General features: G+C 37.2%; 1 protein-coding gene and 1 long non-coding RNA gene across 3 annotated transcripts in view; one reads left to right on the forward strand and one right to left on the reverse strand.

Moving 5' to 3' along the window:
• The window catches only part of Sns (sticks and stones), a 303040-nt gene that overhangs the window by 25848 nt on the left and 256409 nt on the right, over nt 1-20783 (reverse strand). For both annotated transcript variants that reach the window (XM_083055423.1, XM_083055424.1), the window contains exon 6: nt 3747-3935. In XM_083055423.1, coding sequence (XP_082911549.1) covers nt 3747-3935 — 189 coding nt within the window. The remainder of the gene's footprint in view (nt 1-3746; nt 3936-20783) is intronic.
• Nucleotides 1-20783, forward strand: part of LOC145946070 (uncharacterized) — a 38806-nt gene that overhangs the window by 3130 nt on the left and 14893 nt on the right. The gene's annotated exons all lie outside the window — the stretch shown is intronic.

Genomic DNA, 20783 nt, shown 5'->3' on the forward strand with positions numbered 1-20783 from the left:
TATATTATTTTATAAGAATATGCAGAGTTCTCTATTCATAAATGCAAACAGGAGAAAGAGTGAGAGAGAAAGAGATTTTTATAAAAAATTTAAATGTTTTTTGTTTTTACGTTATATTACAAACACTGCGAGCAACGATATATCGTACCGAAAGAAATGATATAAAAAAACATGCAATGCAAAGTAATATTGAAGTATACTATTTTTATCTTTCATCAAATAATCCGTTAACTTTCATTATATATACATATAATACACATATACATATATATATGTATATAAATCTGTTTATTTAATAAAAAATTAATATGGAAATATTAATAGTACATAAGACTTATGTAAAGACATTTCGCAAAATTAAGAAGCATCTCCTGTGATTCTTTCTTTTTCTCTTTAGCTTAATTAATATTTCAACAACGAGAAATAATAATTTTAGCATTGGATATTTATTCGTTCATCAGAGTAAGAGCCGAAGTATCTTTATGCATCACATTACGCGAAAAAAAATTTCTTATTTGCTCGATCCTCACTCGCGAGAGTTTTACGGACACTCTGTGCGAATTACATCGTGTCGCGCGACGAGTCTCTTTTAATTTTCGTACTATTTATCGACGCTTTTCATTAGGATATATTTTAATCCCGCTCTCTTTTCGGGTGATACAGTCGGTTTGATATCTCGTCGAGTTGTCTCCGGTCGAATGTAAAAACGCAAGCGGTGGCGCGAGCGCGAGACACGAACGTCAATTTTGGTAGTTGGAGCGAGGCCAGAATTGTGTGTCACGGGATCGATCGAAGATGCTCTTGGCAACTGGAAGCAGCGTTAGAAAGGGTGGCGGCGTCTCGACACACACATCCCTTCAATCTTTTTACTCGCTATACTTTTACGAGCGCGACACGGTAAGCGTTTTGAAAAAAAATAGCCTCCGATGAAATTCAGGATTATTTGTTCGTCTCTCGACATCGTATTGAGATAAGAGGGACTGCACTAAAAATTCCTAATATTTAAATTATGTATCTACATATATTTTTTTAGAGTTATATAAGATCTTTTTCATATAATTTATAATCTTGTATATTCATCTATAGAAGAGCTGACTATGGAGAGAAAATTTTCCTCTCTTTAATTTTTGTTCTACGACGATGTATAAAGAAAAGATAAAAAATTACATTATATGGATACAACTATATCTAGGAGCAAAATCCGCGTTTTCTGTCCACTTAGCACACTTCATTTTTTATAATACTAGAACAACACAAGCGCGCGCCATTCCTCGATTTTATATAAAAAAGAATGATATTTTTATATTTTTATATTAAAGTCTGTTTAAACTTGATTAATATTTTTTAATAGAAATCAGCTGATTAAAGCGTTAATTTGCTAATTAAATTTTAAAATAAAAATGTTATAAAAATTAAAATAGTAATGTTGTAAATAATATGTTATAATACTTTAAACTCGAATAATATTTTTTGACAGAAGTCAGCTGATAACTGTCAAAAAATATTAATCGAGATTAAAGTACTATAACATTTCACTTAAAACATATATTATTATTTTATCATTTTTATTACATACTATTGTTTTAAAATTTAATTAATAAATGAACGTTTTAATCAGCTGATTTCTGTCAAAAAATATTAATAAAGTGTTAATTTGCTAATAAAATTTTTAAATAATAATATGTTATAAAATGTAAAATAGTAATATGTTGTAAATAATATGTTATAATGCCTTATCTGCGATTAATATTTTTTGACAGAAATCAGCTGATAACTGTCAAAAATATTAATCGAGTTTAAAGAATTATGACATATTATTTAAAACATATTATTATTTTAATTTTTATAACATATTATTATTTTAAAAATTAATTAGCACAAATTAACTCTTTAATCGGCTGATTTCTGTAAAAAAATATTAATAAGGTGTTAATTTGTTTATTAAATTTTAAAATAAAAATATGTTATAAAAATTAAAATAATAAACTTTGCTTGAGTGTTATCTTAAATCTTCTCCCACGTTAAAATAATTTTAACGTTTCTTGGAAGTGATCTTCATTGATCTTTACGGTCCTTGTATCGCGAGCCTAAGTAGTAAGCCCAGAGATTAGTCAGCCTAATCGCACCTACGTGGGTGGAAATACGCGAATACATTGAGAGTAACCGCGAGGCGGAGACGCACGTAAAAATATTATTAAAAGGAACAAAATCTATAAAATAATTTTTATTGATCTCTACGGTCCTTGTATCGCGAGCCTAAGTAGTAAGCTCGGAGATTGGTCAGCCTAATACGTTGAGAACAGCCGCGAGGCGGAGACACGAGACACGTGTGAAATATTATTTAGAAAAAGGAAATATGTATATATAAAATGATTTTTATTGATCTTTACGATCCTTGTATCGCAAACCTAAGTAGTAAGGTATATGCTTTAAATAATATATTTTAATGTCTTAAATTCTATTAATATTTTTGACAGTTATCAGCTGATTTCTGTCAAAAAATATTAATCGTAGATAAGGCATTATAACATATTATTTACATCATATTACTATTTAAAATTTTATAATTTATTATTATTTTAAAATGTAATTAGCAAATTAACGCTTTATTAATATTTTTTATAGAAATCAGCTTATTAAAGTGTTAATTTACTAATTAAATTTTAAAATAATAATATGTTATCATTCTTTTTAATATAAAATCGAGGAATGGCGCACGCGTGTTGTTCTAGTCCCCTTTCTAAAAAAGGCATATGTTAAGTCGATTCTCGCAAGTATTGTTGCCTCTTTTTTACGATGTTGATTAGCTGTTTCGATTTGCGTTGTGCGTTATATTCATAGCATCGAGAGACTGTCTTCGCGAGGGTTAGCAGTTTGACAGTTTGTCCAAAATAAAATTAAAGAAAATAATAATATGCTTTAAATAATATGTTTTAATACTTACAATTCGATTAATATTTTTGACAGTTATCAGCTGATTTCTGTCAAAAAATATTAATCATGAACAAAGTATATATTATAACATATTATACTATTTACAATTACAACATATTATTATAATTAAAATAATAATATTTTGTAAGTAATATAATATGTTATAATACTTTATCCGCGATTAATATTTTTTGACAGAAATCATCTGAAAACTTGTTGAATCGTTTAAAGTATTATAATATATTATTTTATTTTATTTTATTTTGGACAAACTGTCAAACTGCTAACCCTCGCGATGACAGCTGCTCGATGCTATGAATATAACACACAACTCGAATTGAAAAGCCAATCAGTATCGCGGAAAAACGACAACAATGTTAATAACTTGCCTTTTTGATAAAAAAAAAGAGAATAAAAAATGTCTCTAGTTGCACATCCGATAATAGATAAATTGAATAGTTGTAACCTATTAATTTACTAACATTAAAGTATAAGGATGAGCCTTCTATTGATTACACTATCAGTAAAAATTGTTAGTGAAGAATTTATCTACTTGTTTGATATTTACATTTGAAGAAAGACATTAAAATATTTTTTCGCCGATTAAAACTGATTGAGAGTACGATTATTCCGAGTGAAATTTAATTAGACAAAACTGTGTTATTAGAGCAGAAATGCGCTTATCTATATACACGTATAGTGCGACGCGTTTATTTGATCCTTGTCGCGTAATAATCACCATGATAAATTCATTCGCGTGCAGTATTATCGCGCAATTGAATATCAATGCGTATAACAAGATAGTTACTTACCACCTTGGATGGAGATCGCGGTAATACTCGTATCCCCGCCCTTGATCTGCACGTTTCCGCGATACCAGGTGATCGAGGCGGCCGGCTTGGCCGATCTGACGATGCATTCTAATCGTCGCGACTCTCCCACCTTCACCTCGATTATCTGTCTATTCGGATGACTGCTGATCTCTACCTTTCGCGGTGGCGCTGAAAAAAGAAAATTTCATAAAACGTTATTACAACAAACCTTGCATAATTTTTATAAACGTATTCGCTCGCACATAACATCGACAGTAAAGTTTTTATTATATACATACATAATTTGATTATTTAAAGAATTAGGCAACAATTCTCACTAACTCGATGCATAAAGATCCTTCTTCGACTTACAACAATTACAAATTAGTATAAGTATATTTTATATACGAATAACGTTTTAAATATCTTAGTAACTGAATCTTAAATTAAGACTTTACTTAAGTCACTGAAAGTTAATTAAGGAATGGAAGTCTCTTATCTATTTAGCAGGCTTGTGAATCTTGTTTCGCGGAAGAGTTTATTTTCGCTCGCTCGAAAATAAAAGTGCTCCGACTTTTTTTATATATATTTTGCGCGACTGTATACATTTTATTCTTAAATATCTAATGTACCAGACTGAAATTTTTCGCGACAATCTCTTTTTGTGACCCGGCGGGACCGTCAACACATAGTAATCATGATATCATTAATTTTGCACGGTTATATCCGGTTAAGCGTGACATGGGTGGCATTTAAAAACAAAACTGTGAGCGTTGCGTGCCGCTAAATCGTCGTTTCGAATAAATCGTACATATCGTATACATAGATTTTCGGACATTTTGGGTGATAAACGACGCAATCTGCTGATTTCGAACGATTCGCGTTCGCTCTTGTTTTATAGTGCCCGCTTTTCGTGTACCAATCTCTCTCTTTCTCTCCTTCTCTTCTCATCCATGAGTTAATTTAATGTCAGGATAGCGTGCGCGATTTACTGCCGGATTCTATTAAGCGCATATAGAAAACCGTGCTCGTCGGTGCAATAATTACATACGGGGTGTGGCTCTATATATGCGTAAATGCGTAATCGTATTTAACTTGATCGAATTGCTTCCACTTATACGCAATAACTCGCGGAGAATGTGACTAACAGAAAGTGTACGCATTCTACGGAATGAGAGGATATTATAAACGCTGATGATAGCATAAAAAAAAAGATAGACATTCTCTCTCCTTCGATGATATAATTAAACTTTCATTTAGATTGCAATTATAAAAATAGATATCAGTTATTAAGTGCGTTTTAACATCTTGGATAATTTTTTTCGTAAAGAAATTCAAAAAGTTCATAGTAAAGTGTCGTGTTTTGTTTAAATTTATGATTGCGTATATTTTTCGATGAGATTTGATAGAGTGATGTTTCAAGAGCGAAAAGTAAAAAGTGGGAATATTCATTGACAGTCACGCAACTGATTCATTGATTTGAGTTTAATGATTATACTATTGACCTCTATTTTCGTCGTCGACAATGCAATCTTTTTTTTCGATTTATTACGATCCTATTATAAATTGAAAAGCCGTCACTGAAATATGTTGTCAAGGAATACTTGTGCATCCCATTCAGCCATTCGTATTCGATCGCTCGACAATGTATCAATTCGCTATTGATACGGCTGAATGCAACACGTATTTCGTACATCCGATAAATAAAATCTGCATTATGATACTGTTGCTATTCCAATAGAACTTTATATTTTTCTCGTTAATAACATTTTATTTGGCGTCGCGCACTTTATATCATATAATTTCGCAACGAATCCGAGTGCATATATAAAGCGATTAATTTTTTCAAAATTGCACGTTACATATTTCAGTAATATACACTGCATATATTATACGTTATACATGTAATTATAAAAGTATAATGAACACAAATTGATGAAAAGTTATTTAATTGCAAAAAATTGGAAAGAATTTAATTCTGGAATAAGAGCGTAAATTGAGAATCGGCAAAAGTTGACCAAAGTTTAATCAGTGAAAATTGAAGAAGAGATTCGGTATATTTAACACACTGTTTCACTGATCGGTCTTTCTATGACGTGAAAAATTTCAAACTTTTGCAAAAGATGGCAGAAATGCTTGTTCTCTCCTCTGTGAAAAATTCACTCAAACAACTCGGTCGTTTGTGTAAAGGAAGAGATCCTTGATCGAAGGCCAAACACATTTTCGCGCTAGCGGTTCCATTTTTACGGCACGATTCGCGTAAGAGACACTTTACGTAGCCGAACGACAATGACGACGACGACGACGACGAGGAAGGAAAAGGAAAGAGGGAAAGAGCGCTGGTTACCCGGCCGCTACGCCGTCTGCCTCCTCGAGTTTATATTGGCAGTCGCTCGGAAATCCTCCGGGGGATGCACGCGCCGAGCTACTTTACCGCGTTACTTCCGGAAGCCACTTCGTCACCGCCGGACCTCCGATATAGCGCGTCGGTCGACGCAGCACCGGAGCTTCAGGACCCATTTACCGATCCGAGATAAATTTTCCCACTTCGATATTCCCCTCAGGCGCATTCGAGGGAGTCGCGTTCATCTTCGGACGGCGAGTGTATTCCGCTACGATGCACCGGCGCCGATATAAAGCACCCGCAGAGACAAACGCAGTAGAGGTAATGGTCGTTACGCGTGCATTTCCTAACGGCGGTAACTGGGAACATTGTCGTGGAACTTCTCTCTCTCTCTTCCTTCCCTCTATCCGTATCTTATTGTTGTCCGAGAGAAATTGCTCACGATGCTGCTTTCAACCCTTAAATGTACTGTGTATCGTACTGTGTATTGTACTAGTATGTTTTTGATACGCTCTCTACTCTTGAAAATTAATATTTTAATTAATTTAACGATTTAATTATCAATTTTCGATAAAAGGGGAATGCCTTTATTTTTGCACCAACACATACACACGATACAACGCATACACAACACATATTATCTTTTTAAATTTTTATTTATTCAAAAAGGGGTATTGAGATTTTAATATAATATAATAAAAATATAATAAAATATAATTTATATAATAAAAAATCATTATTACTCCTTTTTAAAATATCTTAAAAATCTTTTTGTGTTTTAATGTTTCTTTTTCATATATTTTTTTGTAATGTATTGGATTCTTCTTCTGGGGGGAAAGAATGCAAAGCATTTTTCCTCATATATATTATATTCCATACATCGTGTGGAATGTCTTTTCAGTTATTTTCCTCGATAACTTTTGCGTTGAATTGGTATCACGAGTTTTTAATTTTCAATATTGCATATCTTGCACGATATTAAGCCCGAAATGGTTAAAGCCTTGGGTTGGAATAGCGGAGAAGCAATTACTATTGATATGCGTAATAAAACGCTATTACTGTAATAGCGCTGGTGAGCTGAATTAAATTCAAATTAGAGCGCTAAAGAGAACGCGACAGTTAACGCACCTAACGTGTTATCTTCGATATAAACCGGTCTTGAGAAATCTGCATCGCTAATGCAACGTAAATGACCGTCATTTTTAAGAAAAAATTTTGTAGATATTCGCATTTGTTTATAGTTTTACGGCGTTAAGTGAAATAAAGGAGTATTTTATTGATAAATATGTGAGCTAACTATTAACATCGATAATTATCGTTTACGTCACTTTTAATGCGAATCACGAGTCGTCTTTGAAAAGATTATAGCGATTGGCGCGGAATTCCAGAGATTCTCGGTCCACCGTCATAAATAATCTCTTATAGATCCGGTCTTGACATCTAGTCTCCCGAGTAGAAAATACAGAACGTTAAAGTATAATTACTCTCATTTATGAATTACGATCGCGAAACAACATATAATGCAAAAGAGAACATAAATCAAGCTATTAAAAATTTTTTACACATAAAACAGGATCTTGAAGAACTTTCGCGTAAAGTTATATATTTCATCGATATGTATTGTCAACACAGAATGTTACTATTTACACGTGTAACAAGAAAATTTCAAATTTACAGTCGGAATTGAAAAAAATTGTATCGTCAACTTTGACTATTTTGCAGCAATTTTAACTATCTGTTATAAAATCGAAATTGTAACTATACAATGTGAAAAATTGTGTGTATATACGCGGAGTGTTTGTAAATATTTAAACAAATTTATACATATATCGGACATAGATCTCTTCGAAATAACATTTATTTTTTATATTTACAATTACATTTATTTTTTAAAAACGCACATTGAATTTTTCATTTTCATCGTTTTTCACAATAGCAATTGTCGCGAAACAGAATGAATATATATCCTAGAATAAATAAGACTTAAATAAAATCATTGAAAGAGAATTGTGACGCTTTCCGGCGTCCATTCCGCCTCGTTTGAATCTCTCGAGATACGGTATATAAAATAACAATCTCGGGGACAATGCGTGTCGTAGAATAAAGATGCCAAACGGGGTGCGAAGACAAATGGAGACATCGTTTCCCCTCCTCAGATAACATCGTCGTTACAAAACGAGGTAGGGACGGGACGGGAAGACGGCGTCAATTATTCGCTAAATGCTTATTTAGGCGCCGTTGGTCCCCTCTACTCTCTACCTTCCATTTCATTTTCGCGTTTCTCTCCCATCCCTTTCCCCTTTACTGTAGGACAGCGCGACACCCCTCTTGGTTCCTTATCTCCTATGGGAGAAGCGTAAAATCGCGTCTCAGGGCGACGAAGAGGCGCGAAAGTCGAAGGATTGTTCTAATTACGCGAGGATCGGGATACACGAAGAAGGCGGGGGTGGAGAGGGTTAAGGGGGAGAGGGAGGAGATTATACAGCCGAGAATATTTCACAGAATCCCTCGAGCGAATATCTCGACCCGAGCCGAGGAATTTATCCTCGCCTTTATGCACGAACGCGCCCTCCTTCCTCGTAAGTGGATTCGACCGGGATTTATAGGCTAATGATCGTTACGGCTTCCGATTGCACGCGTTTGCGCCCGTAATCGTCCTGCCGGTCCTTCGAAGAGCGCAAACGCGTTCCGTTCACAGAGATATTACCCGAGAAACTTCCTAATCTCGACAGGCCAATGTCCGTTTTCCTTGTATATTACAAAATCGTAGATATGCATAATCGTGTATGGACGTGAATGAAAGATCCTTTGAAAGGGGCGAATAAGTCTCTTTCGGGATTAGTAATTAATTTAGGGAACATATCTGCAAGTGATCATTGATTATAATATACACGAATATACACGACTTTAAAATTGAATATTAACAAGTATTTATAAATACTTGTCAACAATCTGAGATTGAAAATTCTTTATAAATTATCGCATAATTGCATGTATATAATATTCATATATAATTAATTTTTTAAATATCTTTTATTTTTTTGTTATTTTTCTTGCTTTACAGAAAGTATATAAAAATTTAAGCTAGCTTTTTTTCTATAAACTCTCGCGCAAAGATTTAAAAGGAATAAAATTGTATCCGCACGCGCATCGGGAGAGATTTGATAGGTAATAAAAACATTTAATCGCGAATCTGGAGAAATCGCTCGTGTCGCGGAAACTCATGCTTAGACGTAATCGGTCTTGGCGCGGAAGTGTCGCGTTACGATTTATACGTCCTACTTCGTTTTACAATCATTAGTTCGAGTTAATAGGCACTGTACTCACGTCGTTGCATGTATGCCACGCTTATTTCTCTCGACTAATCGATAGTCGATGACACGTTGTGTGCATCAGTGCTATGCAATGCGGATGCAATCTGTCTTGCGGTCGTTATTCAACGCGTCTTCATAAAGCGAATAGCGGCAGATCTGTCTTTTAATTAGAATGTAGAAGTAGCGAATTTGTGTGTCTTTTAAAAGCCTATTATTAATAGCACTTGTACACATTATTTAATTCTAGTGATTTTAATTGCAAGAAACATGATATTTTTATTTCAAATTGAGTCAAATTGAGTGATTAATTTCCATTATTTAATTAATATCAAGATTAAATAAATGTACATGAGTATACGAACGAATTTGTAAAATATGTATATATATCTTTGAGCAGGATAAATAAACAATTAAAAAAGCAATGAATAAAAAACAGTATGGCACAGTACACATCTTTTATAATTTGTAGCGTTAGCGTGTGTGTGTGTGTGTGTATAAGCTTTTCATTTATTTACGCATAATTAAATTAACAGAAAGAAAATATCCATAACGCAACAATGTCGCGTCATTTCTCCGTTCTGTTGTGCAAATTTTTACAGACTATAAAAATTCAGGCCCACATGCACACACAATACATATTAAATGCGGAAATTTAACGTTTCTATGGACGCGTTTATAAAATTTTCGTGAAATTCAAATGGAAAAACGGCAACGCGCGTCATGCATACATACCGCGACGAGTAACGTTCAAAAGGCGAAACCTGAAAGTCTAAAGTTTCGTCGAGAAAAATCTCGTACACCACGCAACCATTATCTACTTCGCTTATTTTCATATACTAGTCCCGGAAACGTAGACTGGTACATCTGCTGCGGCGCAATATGTGCGTCATACATTTTTATATATCGCGCAGGATGGATACATGAATTCAACGCGTCTCTCTCGTCGGGGTATGTCGTTTTCCCTCTGTCTTTATCAAGATAAACAGCTTTAAACTCTCAAATATGTGATATTCCTGCTCTTTCAAATATTTCTCAGTTCTTTAAATGAAACTTCAAAAAATGCACCTTTTTAACCCAAGAATTACAACGAAATTCTTCTCATCCCCTAAATACATTTTTTGCGTAATTTAGCGACATTGTCTTCAAGACTCTTTCACGTAATTTTTTTTTACATTTCATATTTTTACTTTTTATATTTTTTTTATCTCTCGTTTTTATGTTTCCTTTATGCTTTATATATCTTCCATCTAGAAAAGGTAAACGACGTTTTCGTTACGCCGAGTCGATTCGGGGGGGCTTCGATGGGCTTTTCTGTAACGAGCTTTCGGTCGTCGCGTATACACGTGCGCCTAAAGAGACGCTCGTCGCTTGTTTCGCGATAAATCGCACCCGCACTTAGCGGCAATTGGATTCTAAGTCGCGTGGATGCGGGCAACCTGATAGACCGATAAAGCCCTCCATCCTTTTTACGCGAAATCGAACGGGTGGCGGCGGGTTTATCGGTCCCCGGTGACCACATTGAGGAACGGCGGGTCTTTTCGACATTCTCTTTCTCTCTCTTCTTTTTTTTTTTTTTTTCGTTCCTTCCTTCCTTCTAGAGGTAAGCGCGAGTTCCGGTTTGACTCGTCATGAAATTCTCGTGGGACGACGCTGCTATTTAATTTAATGGTACGGCGGTCCGTTCTCTCTCCGGATCTTCGGCAACTCGGGGAAAGCAAAGAAAGTGGAGAAAGAGATGTTTGGCGTGAACAAACGATAGGAACATTTCCAATCAATCGCACCAATTCGTAAATTGCCTTGTAACGAAGATAATTAAAGCAGTTGCGTGTCCGCGCGTCTATACTTTGAATATAGCGCAAAGAGAATATAGTCTGGATGCAAGACTTTTATAGTTTCGAGAGAGGCGAATCAAGAGTAATTCAATTTGCTGTTTTCTCTTTCTCGTGCCTCTTTCACGAGATGACAAGCCGGATTTTCTATACGTAATGCAATTCGATTTCCATTTCGTGTGAAGCTTGATAATGGAGCCAGTGAAAATTAAAAGTGCGTCACGAATATTTTATTGGCTAATTGCGACAACGTATCGTCTCGTCTAAAATTTACGGACGAATATACGATTAAATTTCTAGAATTTCAAATATATTAAGAATTTTATTATAAGATTTTTTAAAATAAATATCTTGTTATATATACGATGTATACAAAATGAAATAAGCAAACTCAACTTTACTTTATTATTCATGATCTTCAAATGACTATTTGCTTCGTTGAGAATAATACTTTGTCGCATTTTTTCCTACCTCGATTTATCCGAGTTATATCTGAAAATCGGAGAATATCGACATTCGCATGTCCGGAATCATTTTCATAATATCGAATTCACGACGCGAGAGAGGCCAAGCAGTTATACAGAGGGAACGAGTTCGCAGTTTGCCGTAGTCTGGAAATGGACTTATTTTCCTTTGAAGATGCTGTCACATTATACGACATCCGGCCATCCTCTCGCCGGACGTAAAGGAGAATCGAAGAATCTGGTTTTTGGACTGTCGCACCGGGCGGCGTCCGATCCGCGCGATCTCAAAACATCCATTTTACATTTTCCGGAGCAGTGGGTCGGAAGGACGCCGCCAATATGCCCGGAACTGGGTCGATGGATGGATCGCAGTCACGTTGGTGAACAAGGACGGAGAAACGGGATACGAGAGAGAGAGAAGTGGGAGAGAAAGGATAGACTGTCGAGCTGGAGTCGATTGTTAATTCGCGTTGGTTCGTCATGGCGTTGTATCATTCATGTCCATATATATGCTTTGCAAAGAGCAACAATGCGTAGAGAAAGAGAGAGAGGAAGAGAGGCGCTAGAAGGGCAGATGGCGGGTGAGAGTTCTGGGGTTTAGTGATAATTGAATGAGCCGGCGTTGTATCACTGCGGGATTTCGTGCGGCATCGACCCTGCCTGTCTGCCATGCCCTGCCCCACCATGGCTTTGCCATGCACCGGAATTCGCAAGCGCGCGCGCGCGCGCCCTGACCCCCGTCTCGCGAAAGGAGTAAAAAAAAATAAATAAATAAACAAAATAAAAACAACTAGAGAGGAGAGAGCTTCGGGGATGGCCGGGCATCAACGTTGATTAACGTCGTACTTAACCTTCCTATTTTATGTATACTATGGTTGTCCGACTGATTCACTTTTATTTCCTCGAACACAATGTGCGAAAAACGTATATTGAAAAAGAAAATCTACTCTCTAACGCGTCGAGAGCGATTTGGGAGGGAAGCGTATAATCCATTTCGCGGAAAAATTTCGCCCGCGATGAATGAAAGCTGTTAACGCGTCGCGTTGAATTATCATTTCGCGTATCTACAGCGAAATTCGGATACAATGAATTTTCCAAGGTATAATCACGTAATTTAGATTGCACGAATGACGTGACATTATATATAATGATTTTGATTTATCGTTGCAAATTTGCTTTATCTCCGTGTGTCTCCGGACTTCTTTTTTATTCGCCCTTATTCGTGCGTCATTCGTGCTGCAGTGGATCGTATTTTATTGCCTTTAAGGGAAAAGGTCGTTTCGAATTACGGCGTTGCAGGACTGCGCAATAACCGCGTCTACGATCCAACATTAAAATGACATTTTCATGATAAACGGTGTAATATCTACGACGCTCTGTTTTATTACATTCTCAAAAAAGTTAGAAAAATTCTACTTTTAGGATATAAAACGAGAGTGTTTCGAGGAGTCTAAACGTAGAAACATTCTATTTTTTTTTTTTTTGACGCAACTATGCCGGAACTTTTCGGGATGCTTTGACGATTTGGAGAAAGAACGACATTTTTAACCTACTTGCGGAGCTTGCGTTTTACGTCCTTATCAAAAGTCGTAAAGAAAGAATGTCGTTCGGCGTTTTAGTTTCATTTCCGCGATAGAGAAAACGTTTCGCTTGTTCGGAACAAGAAAAGTGTTTCGAAGAAAAGGAAGCAAGCCTCCGTGGGGGGCCGTGTGCGCATTTTAATCGCCAAGGAGAGAATACGTCGTACCCTATGTACGTCGATAAACGAGGCGGGAAAACTCGGCAAACAGACATCCGTGCGGTTTTCCGCGTTTTACGCGAAAGAGAAGAACTTTGGAACGTTCTCCTCTCCGTTGTATAACACGGCACCGACATTGTGTCGCCCGGCGTGTACCACCCGTTTTTCCGCGTTGGCGTGTGTCTTTACTTTTTCCCCAGGACGTGCCTTACGTCTTGCTAGGCGAGCGTCGTGCCCCGGCGAGTCATGCAAGTACCACGAGTTTCATGAAAAATCGGGAAAGTTGAATGTTCTCCACGTAGAGGTGGATGCACTGCTCGCGATGAGATCCCTTGGATCCGACTGTCCCTACAGAGAGACGGCCGAAAGGGGACAAGGAAGAGGAAAACTTTCCTGCGAACACGTAGTGCTCTCGCGAGTAAATTTTAATAATACCTCGTTTATTATTAAACTCTCTCGCCCGTTCCTTCCATCCGCGTTTTAGCAAGAGAACAACGAATTCTATACAAGTTCAACATTTTCGTCTCTCTTCCAAGGGAGATTCCATATACCGTATGCAACATGTTCCAAGTATCACAAACGGAGTCAATCCGATGTCGTTAATTATTTGTATAGTGTTCGAGGCATTGTACGAATTTCCGCGAAAAAAGAGGAAAAATATATTAAAAATATTCGACGAGTAATTTTTGGAATAATATAATTTTGATTAATCGAGAATAAAAGTAGGAGGAACGTCATTTTTAATTAAATTTCGAAAAATATTGTCTTGACAAAATATAAAGGATGAAAACGCAATTATTTGACTTTTCGCTGAGCAAGAATAATTTGAAATCTCCTATAGAATCTTTAGCCGAAAGAAAATATCTCGGATTTATATATAGAATCGTGTAGATGATTAATTATACTTTTTACGATTGCGTACGTCGATATATCGAAAAGAGCGAGATGAAGGAAAAATGGCGAAACAGACTATGGACGCGGAGAACGTTTTGGGATCGTTACTCAGAGAATTTATGTGCACGAGCTATGTGTATAGCTGCCATACTCCTAGGAGACGTAAGAAGAATCTACCGCGCGCGATAGATATACGCTTTCGATTCTTTTGCAACGTGATGGCGATCGAGAGTAGGCGAAATATACTAGGCGGCTATGTTCGGCTTTCACGGCTTGTAAAATCGCGAAATTAGATTTTTGACTGAAATCGATATTTTGCATCCGAAACAAAAAAAAATTCGTGATTTTTTTAATCACACAAATAGAAGCCTATTATTGGGTCGTAAAAATCAAAAGATTTTATTCTTCGAAAGTTGATAGATTTTTTAATTTAAAAACTATCAAGTAAAATTATATTTCTCTCTCCTATAAATAATATCTATACTTATTTCTACTGAAAGAGAATAGATGGCACAATTAAATTTTACGACATTCTATAAATGTAGCCGGTATGTCTTTAAATTGTATAAACTGAACGCCCACGCCTCAATTCGCCAATGGGGATCTCCTATTTCTCTGCTAACGATAGTTCGGTTCTATCTATCGATCGATATACCTCTATTTCGCCTGAGCACCACCGATACCACCGAACAGCCGCATCGGCAGCGAGCGAACAGTCAGATGATAAACGCAGCTTTGGGGACCGGGTGGATAGCAACACAGGAGTTCTCTCGTTCCTTCTGCTCGAAAGATCCCCTCCCCTTTCTCTCTCTCTCATCCCCCTTATCGCCTACCACGTTTCTTGGCGAAAGGGGCACGTACCGTATCGCGATGACGGGACGGTCGCACGAGGGCACTTTACTAAACGGTCGATAGAAGGCTGCGGACGCCCCGCTTCGATGAAATACGAGCGCGACGCGACAGCTGGTTCGTATCGTCAGGAACAGTGTTTCGTACAATGTTCACGACGATGCGGCTACAGCAGCAGCAGCAGCAGCAGCAGTGAAACTCGTATATATACAATTCTTTGTTCAATGGCGGAGGTTGAATTACGAAAAATTTTCGGCCTGATATCATCTTCCAACGTGAACGAACCGCGCGATTGCCTCCGCAAATTGGTTGTATCTTTGAGAGAAAACAATATAATATATAAACAAGCTAGTTTGCGATTCTTAAAGGCAGAGGGAAAAAATGAAAAATCTTAATCTTCTTTTGTCGTCGATTTTGTGCCATGCGAAATATTTCTCAAAACTTTAACAGAAAAAAAATATTTGAACGTACATGTGTGTATTCTTGTGCTCGCAAAGTCAGTATTCGCGCGGTTTGACACGGCGAAAAAAAGAGAAACTGCGTCGCAAATATACGACGACGAGCACATCCCGTCCGAGTCCGAGCTCGGAAAAGAGTGAACTGAATTTTCTTGTAAATTTTTACGCCCACTTTTAGCGTTTACTCTTCGTTCCGCGACGAGAACGAAACTTGAAAGTAAGCCAGGACCACGAAGAAACAGCTTCTCGCGCGCGCACAGGAAACCTCCCCCCTTACCCTGCACTTCTATAAATATTTAAATAAAACTGCAGTTTTCTAACAGGCGTCTCGTTACAATTTGCTCTCGTTTGCTAAACATAACCAACTTGCATTAAAAACAGTTGATTCTCTCTTTCCTTCCCTCTCTCGTATTCTAAGAGCGAGGCAATCATTTAAATATGTAATAACAACCATATATACGGACACGTAAACGAGAAGAGAATATTAAAAAATAAATTGCATTCGTCGACGAGTTAATAATAAATTGTAAAATTATCGAGTTAAAAATCTTAACACGACCGTGAGAAAAGAAAGAACGAAATCGCGAAATTTTACTTTTCTCAATCAGATCTCGTGAAAAAAATCAAGTTTATATTTATTGCTTTAATCAAGTTAAATGTTTCTTATATATAAAAAAGGGGTACGACTTTTCCGATTGGTTCCCATTCTTTATGTTCCTACATCCTATTCCTTTCACGCATGATAAAAGTTGCAGTAACGCATAAAAGGAAAAACGTAAAACACACTGGTGCCGCCACCAGATTCTCTATGCAGAGGTTCTATGAATTCTTAAAATACTATAACACTACCTAGGCAGGTCTCTTGCAACGCAAGCTGTATGGCGCCGTCTGCGCATGGAAGCGACCCATCCTCTTCCAAGGTTTCCTGCTATTATATAAGTTGTAATGGACTTAGAGATATGCTCTTTTTACCTTATTAATGCGTGTAGAAAAATACTTCCGGATGAGAAGCACGAAAATTGCAATAAACTGTAAAATAACATTGCGTTCCGGGCTAGAGAAATTATTTAGTTAACAACATCTCCGATATTATACTACGAGATCCATTAATGCGAAAAAGACTCTATTCTTCGTTCTTATAAATGGTTATTTCTATCAAGAAAATTCAAACAATTATTCTCTCGATATTAAATTTCAAGAAAAACATGTCCACCTCGAATTTTTTAAATTATAAACAAGCTTTAATAGTTTCTTAATTCTATCATTTATACATAATCTTTTATTTTTATCGTTAAACATATATCACAAATATTATACTCATTATTATTAAATCTCCTCTCTCTTCTCTTTCTCATTATTTTATATAATGATTCTAATAAGAGATGTCATCATTATTATTTGATGATATTTTCTACGAAATACTTGATGCGTACTCGGGCACGTAACTCTAAAATTCGAGCGGCGAGCAAGCACAGCACTAATTAATGAGCGTAGTAGTGGAGAATCCATCGAGTCGATGAATCGAGTAATTGTTCGCCTGTCTCTTTAATCTTGATTAAAATTACGAGAACACCTATCGCGGGGAAAAGGCAGGGGACCCGCACAAGGTTTTCTATTTCGCGAGCGCGTAACATCTGACTAAAAGGGCGTACTTACGGTGGCGTATAACGTAGCTTGTTAATGCGGTACTTACACCGTTCGTCCTATCCTCTGCTATTCTTCTCTTCTATACTGTTCTCTTCCTTAGCACGTGCGATTCCGCGAGTCTCTCTCTCCACATGCATTATTCAGAAACACTTTACATTATTTAAAGGGACATTTTCCCCCTCGCGCGGCTACATTGTTGGTTGCGAAAGACAATAAGGCGGATAAAGGAGAGAGAGGGAGAAAAAAACCGGTCGGAAAAATAGCGAGAGCGCGAATAATTATAAGACTGCGCGCGGAAAATTAAACAACAAACGCGGCCGTGATGATTTATTCGCGTCCAGCGCAAAATGAAATAATTAAAACGCCGATGATTTATCGTTCGCGTACTATAATGTCTGGAGATGATACGCGGATTTGTCCGCCGTGAAAATAAATATCGTTGATACGGGGGACGCGCGCGGGACATAAAACGTGAAAACGCGCTTCTGCGCTTTTTCGAGTTGTAGGTATTCCGTACTTACGGTCGTAAATCACGATTTGTGAGAAGAACAATTAAAACAACGAATACTCGCGCATTGTTTATACCCCGTGTTCTTCGTTTACTCTTTCGCATGATCCCTTAATACCTCGCGAGATCCTCCCGTCTCTTGGAGGGTAACCAGAAATATAAAAGGTTATTTGTGCAACAGAAAATTGGAGATCTTTTCAGTTTCTGAACGGTATATGGCGCGGGAATTTGCAGGAATTGGCGATGGAAAGACGTCAGAGAGGAAATTGCGCGATGTAGAAACGCTGCGGCTTTAATTCCGCAGCCGATCCTTTGGATTTCGTAGAAATTAGGTCGTGAAATCGATCCCGGGATACTTACATGTACGTCGTTGTCTATATAGTCGTTCGCTTTAAATTGATATTTTTTTCCTTCAAGCTCTATCGTGCGCGCGATGAAAGCCGACGTATTCTGCTCACTTTTTTTTATTATTAACTTTTCCTCTCCTCCATTCTAGTTCTCAATTATTATTGGATATTCAAAAAACTATTATTAATCGTATGAACTGGATTGTTTAAAATTATAAGCACATTTAGAAAATTATATATATATTTATAATTATTTCATTTATATTTATAAAATAATAAATAGAAAAAAATATTTTTAAATGCAATTTGTTATATTTTTTATTCAACTAATTCTAAGAAACGGCATTAAGCAATTGCATATTTTTCCTGTTTAATTCGCGTTTCATAAATTAATTATGTCTTCGTTCTTTTCGCGTACAGCAGGCAGTGCTAATTTTGCATCCGCATACTTCTTGAGAATTTCTTTGCCCACTGCTCCAAGAGCGTCTTTCTCGCGTAATTTATTCTTGTGATGGAGAGAGAGGAGAAAGTTTTATTCCGCAACTCCCCGACTTTGTCTTTGCTAGACTAATTACTTATCAGTACTATGAATATTATGGCGCCGTTAAGACACCGAGATTGCGATTGATCACGAAAAGTAGAGGGATCAGCGTTTGCATTCGGGAGGATTGTTTATCCGTCTATAACAATGGCTGCTCAGTCAATCTCGCTGTGATCCCCTATGTTATTTCAGAAAATATCAGCATTGTGTGCAGTCCGAAGTCTCTTAATGGACAGACATAATCGACTCAGCTTCTCAGAGCTCCGAGATACTCGCGGTTTTTAATCTCAGTTGGATTATCAAGTCAACATCTTTTGCGAAAATATGTCAGTTTTTAACAAACATTTCGAGATCAGGATCTTTACAGATTTAAGCTTATCAATGTCGAGGTTTGCTTTTTGGAGCAAAAATATCACATTCGCGTCTTCTTTCATATCTGAATTTATTTGCCGGAAATAGATGAATGAAACGAAAGCAAAATTAGAGAAGCAAAGTAGTAAACATGAAAGATGTTAGATATCATGGTGCGATTTTCAAAAAAATAAAATATATTCTAGATAAATAATAAAACTATTATATATAACATTAACGTAAAAATATTATACGAGAGATTGAAGGCAAAAGAACGCGAGAATCGAGAATTAATACCCCAATGCCGCCTAACAAGCAATTTCGTTCCGCGAATTTTCCGAAAGTTGGATGGTTTGATAAAATTCTGGACGCAAGCGAGGTCACCGCCATGAGCTTTGAGCGAGGTGTCTGCCCAGAGTCAAGGATCGTCGACACAGTTTGCTCTTTGACGAGAGCAATCATGGCTTCTGAATGCCGAGCATCGCGCGTCAGGCAGGATAGAGAAATAAAAGCTAGAAAGGGACGAGGGGAAAGAAAGGGAAGAGGCGTGGGAGGGAAAGGAATGGCGAAACGGATGGTTGCAATCGTGCAGTCGTCAATGAGTGCGTCGGCTTAAGCCCTCGAGAGTGCTTCTTCAGCTTCCGTGTTTGTCACCGCTGACTCGTCCGCACAAATTAAATACCGCGTATAAGAAAAGAAAGGTCGGGGAAAAAGGGAGATATTCGCGGTGACACTCTCGCGATCGCCTCGCAGATGATTCTTCTCTTTTTTTTTTTCGCGCTTCTCGTCTGACAAAGTCTCGCGCTTAATGATATCCCCGAGAAAGAAAGCAAAAACGTCTCTTTATGTTTATCTTCTTCAAAAAAAAAAATTTAATGAAAGCCATAAATCTTCCACAAAATTATCTTGACCAAGTACACAGTTTTCAAAGGGAGTTTATATCTTTGCAATGTAATATTTGAAACGTCCGCGAATGTTGAAGAAACGTATTTTAAATCGGTTTTTCTTTTCCAAAGAATAATCGTCTCTGTTTCCTTGAATTTTTGACGATTTTTAACTCCTTGCTTCGTGCCGTAAAAGTTCGAAATAGTAGAGTATCGTACTTTACATCTTCATCGAAGACTAACCGAACTCGGAAATGACTGGATTTGATATCGCTCACTTATTTTCCATCTCTATTTCCTCGCGTGTCGCGAATTCAGGAAGGAAACGTTCTTCTCTCTCGAAAATTTCTCTCATCGACATCGACGACGACCTTCGTGCGGAAACTGTCGAGACGCCGAATTCCCGGACGAGATGGAAAATTACAGTACACCGTTCCGTTCGCCGGACGCGGAATTTATTGCGTTTATCGCGCGTAACGACGACTACTCGTCGTATTCGTTGATTCTATGTTTTGATGCCGAAATGTAAATTCGAGAACGTACGAGCGATCGGTGGAAACCAGCCTCGCCGACCTCGGAGCCGATGTCGGAGAGAGGCCGCACGTGTACACGTCTCTCGTCGATCATTCCGCAAATGCGAACGCATTATACACGAGAACGCGACACATCGATATTAATCGGACGCCCGTTTCGGGACGCCTTTCCGCCGACGCAATCGACGTTGAATTACGTGTAATGGCGATCGATCGAGTTTGTGATGGCGCGATTTTCCGGCAGGCTTTAAAAGACCGCGATGGCGGTTTATACGAACATTACGAACCGACGTAACAATTGTGTTGCACATCGGACGATTGCTAATTAAACGGGTT

The sequence above is a fragment of the Prenolepis imparis genome, unplaced genomic scaffold, assembly GCF_030444845.1.
Source record: "Prenolepis imparis isolate NDT839.2.m4 unplaced genomic scaffold, iyPreImpa1.0 SCAF_15, whole genome shotgun sequence".
Taxonomy (NCBI): Eukaryota; Metazoa; Arthropoda; class Insecta; order Hymenoptera; family Formicidae; genus Prenolepis; species Prenolepis imparis.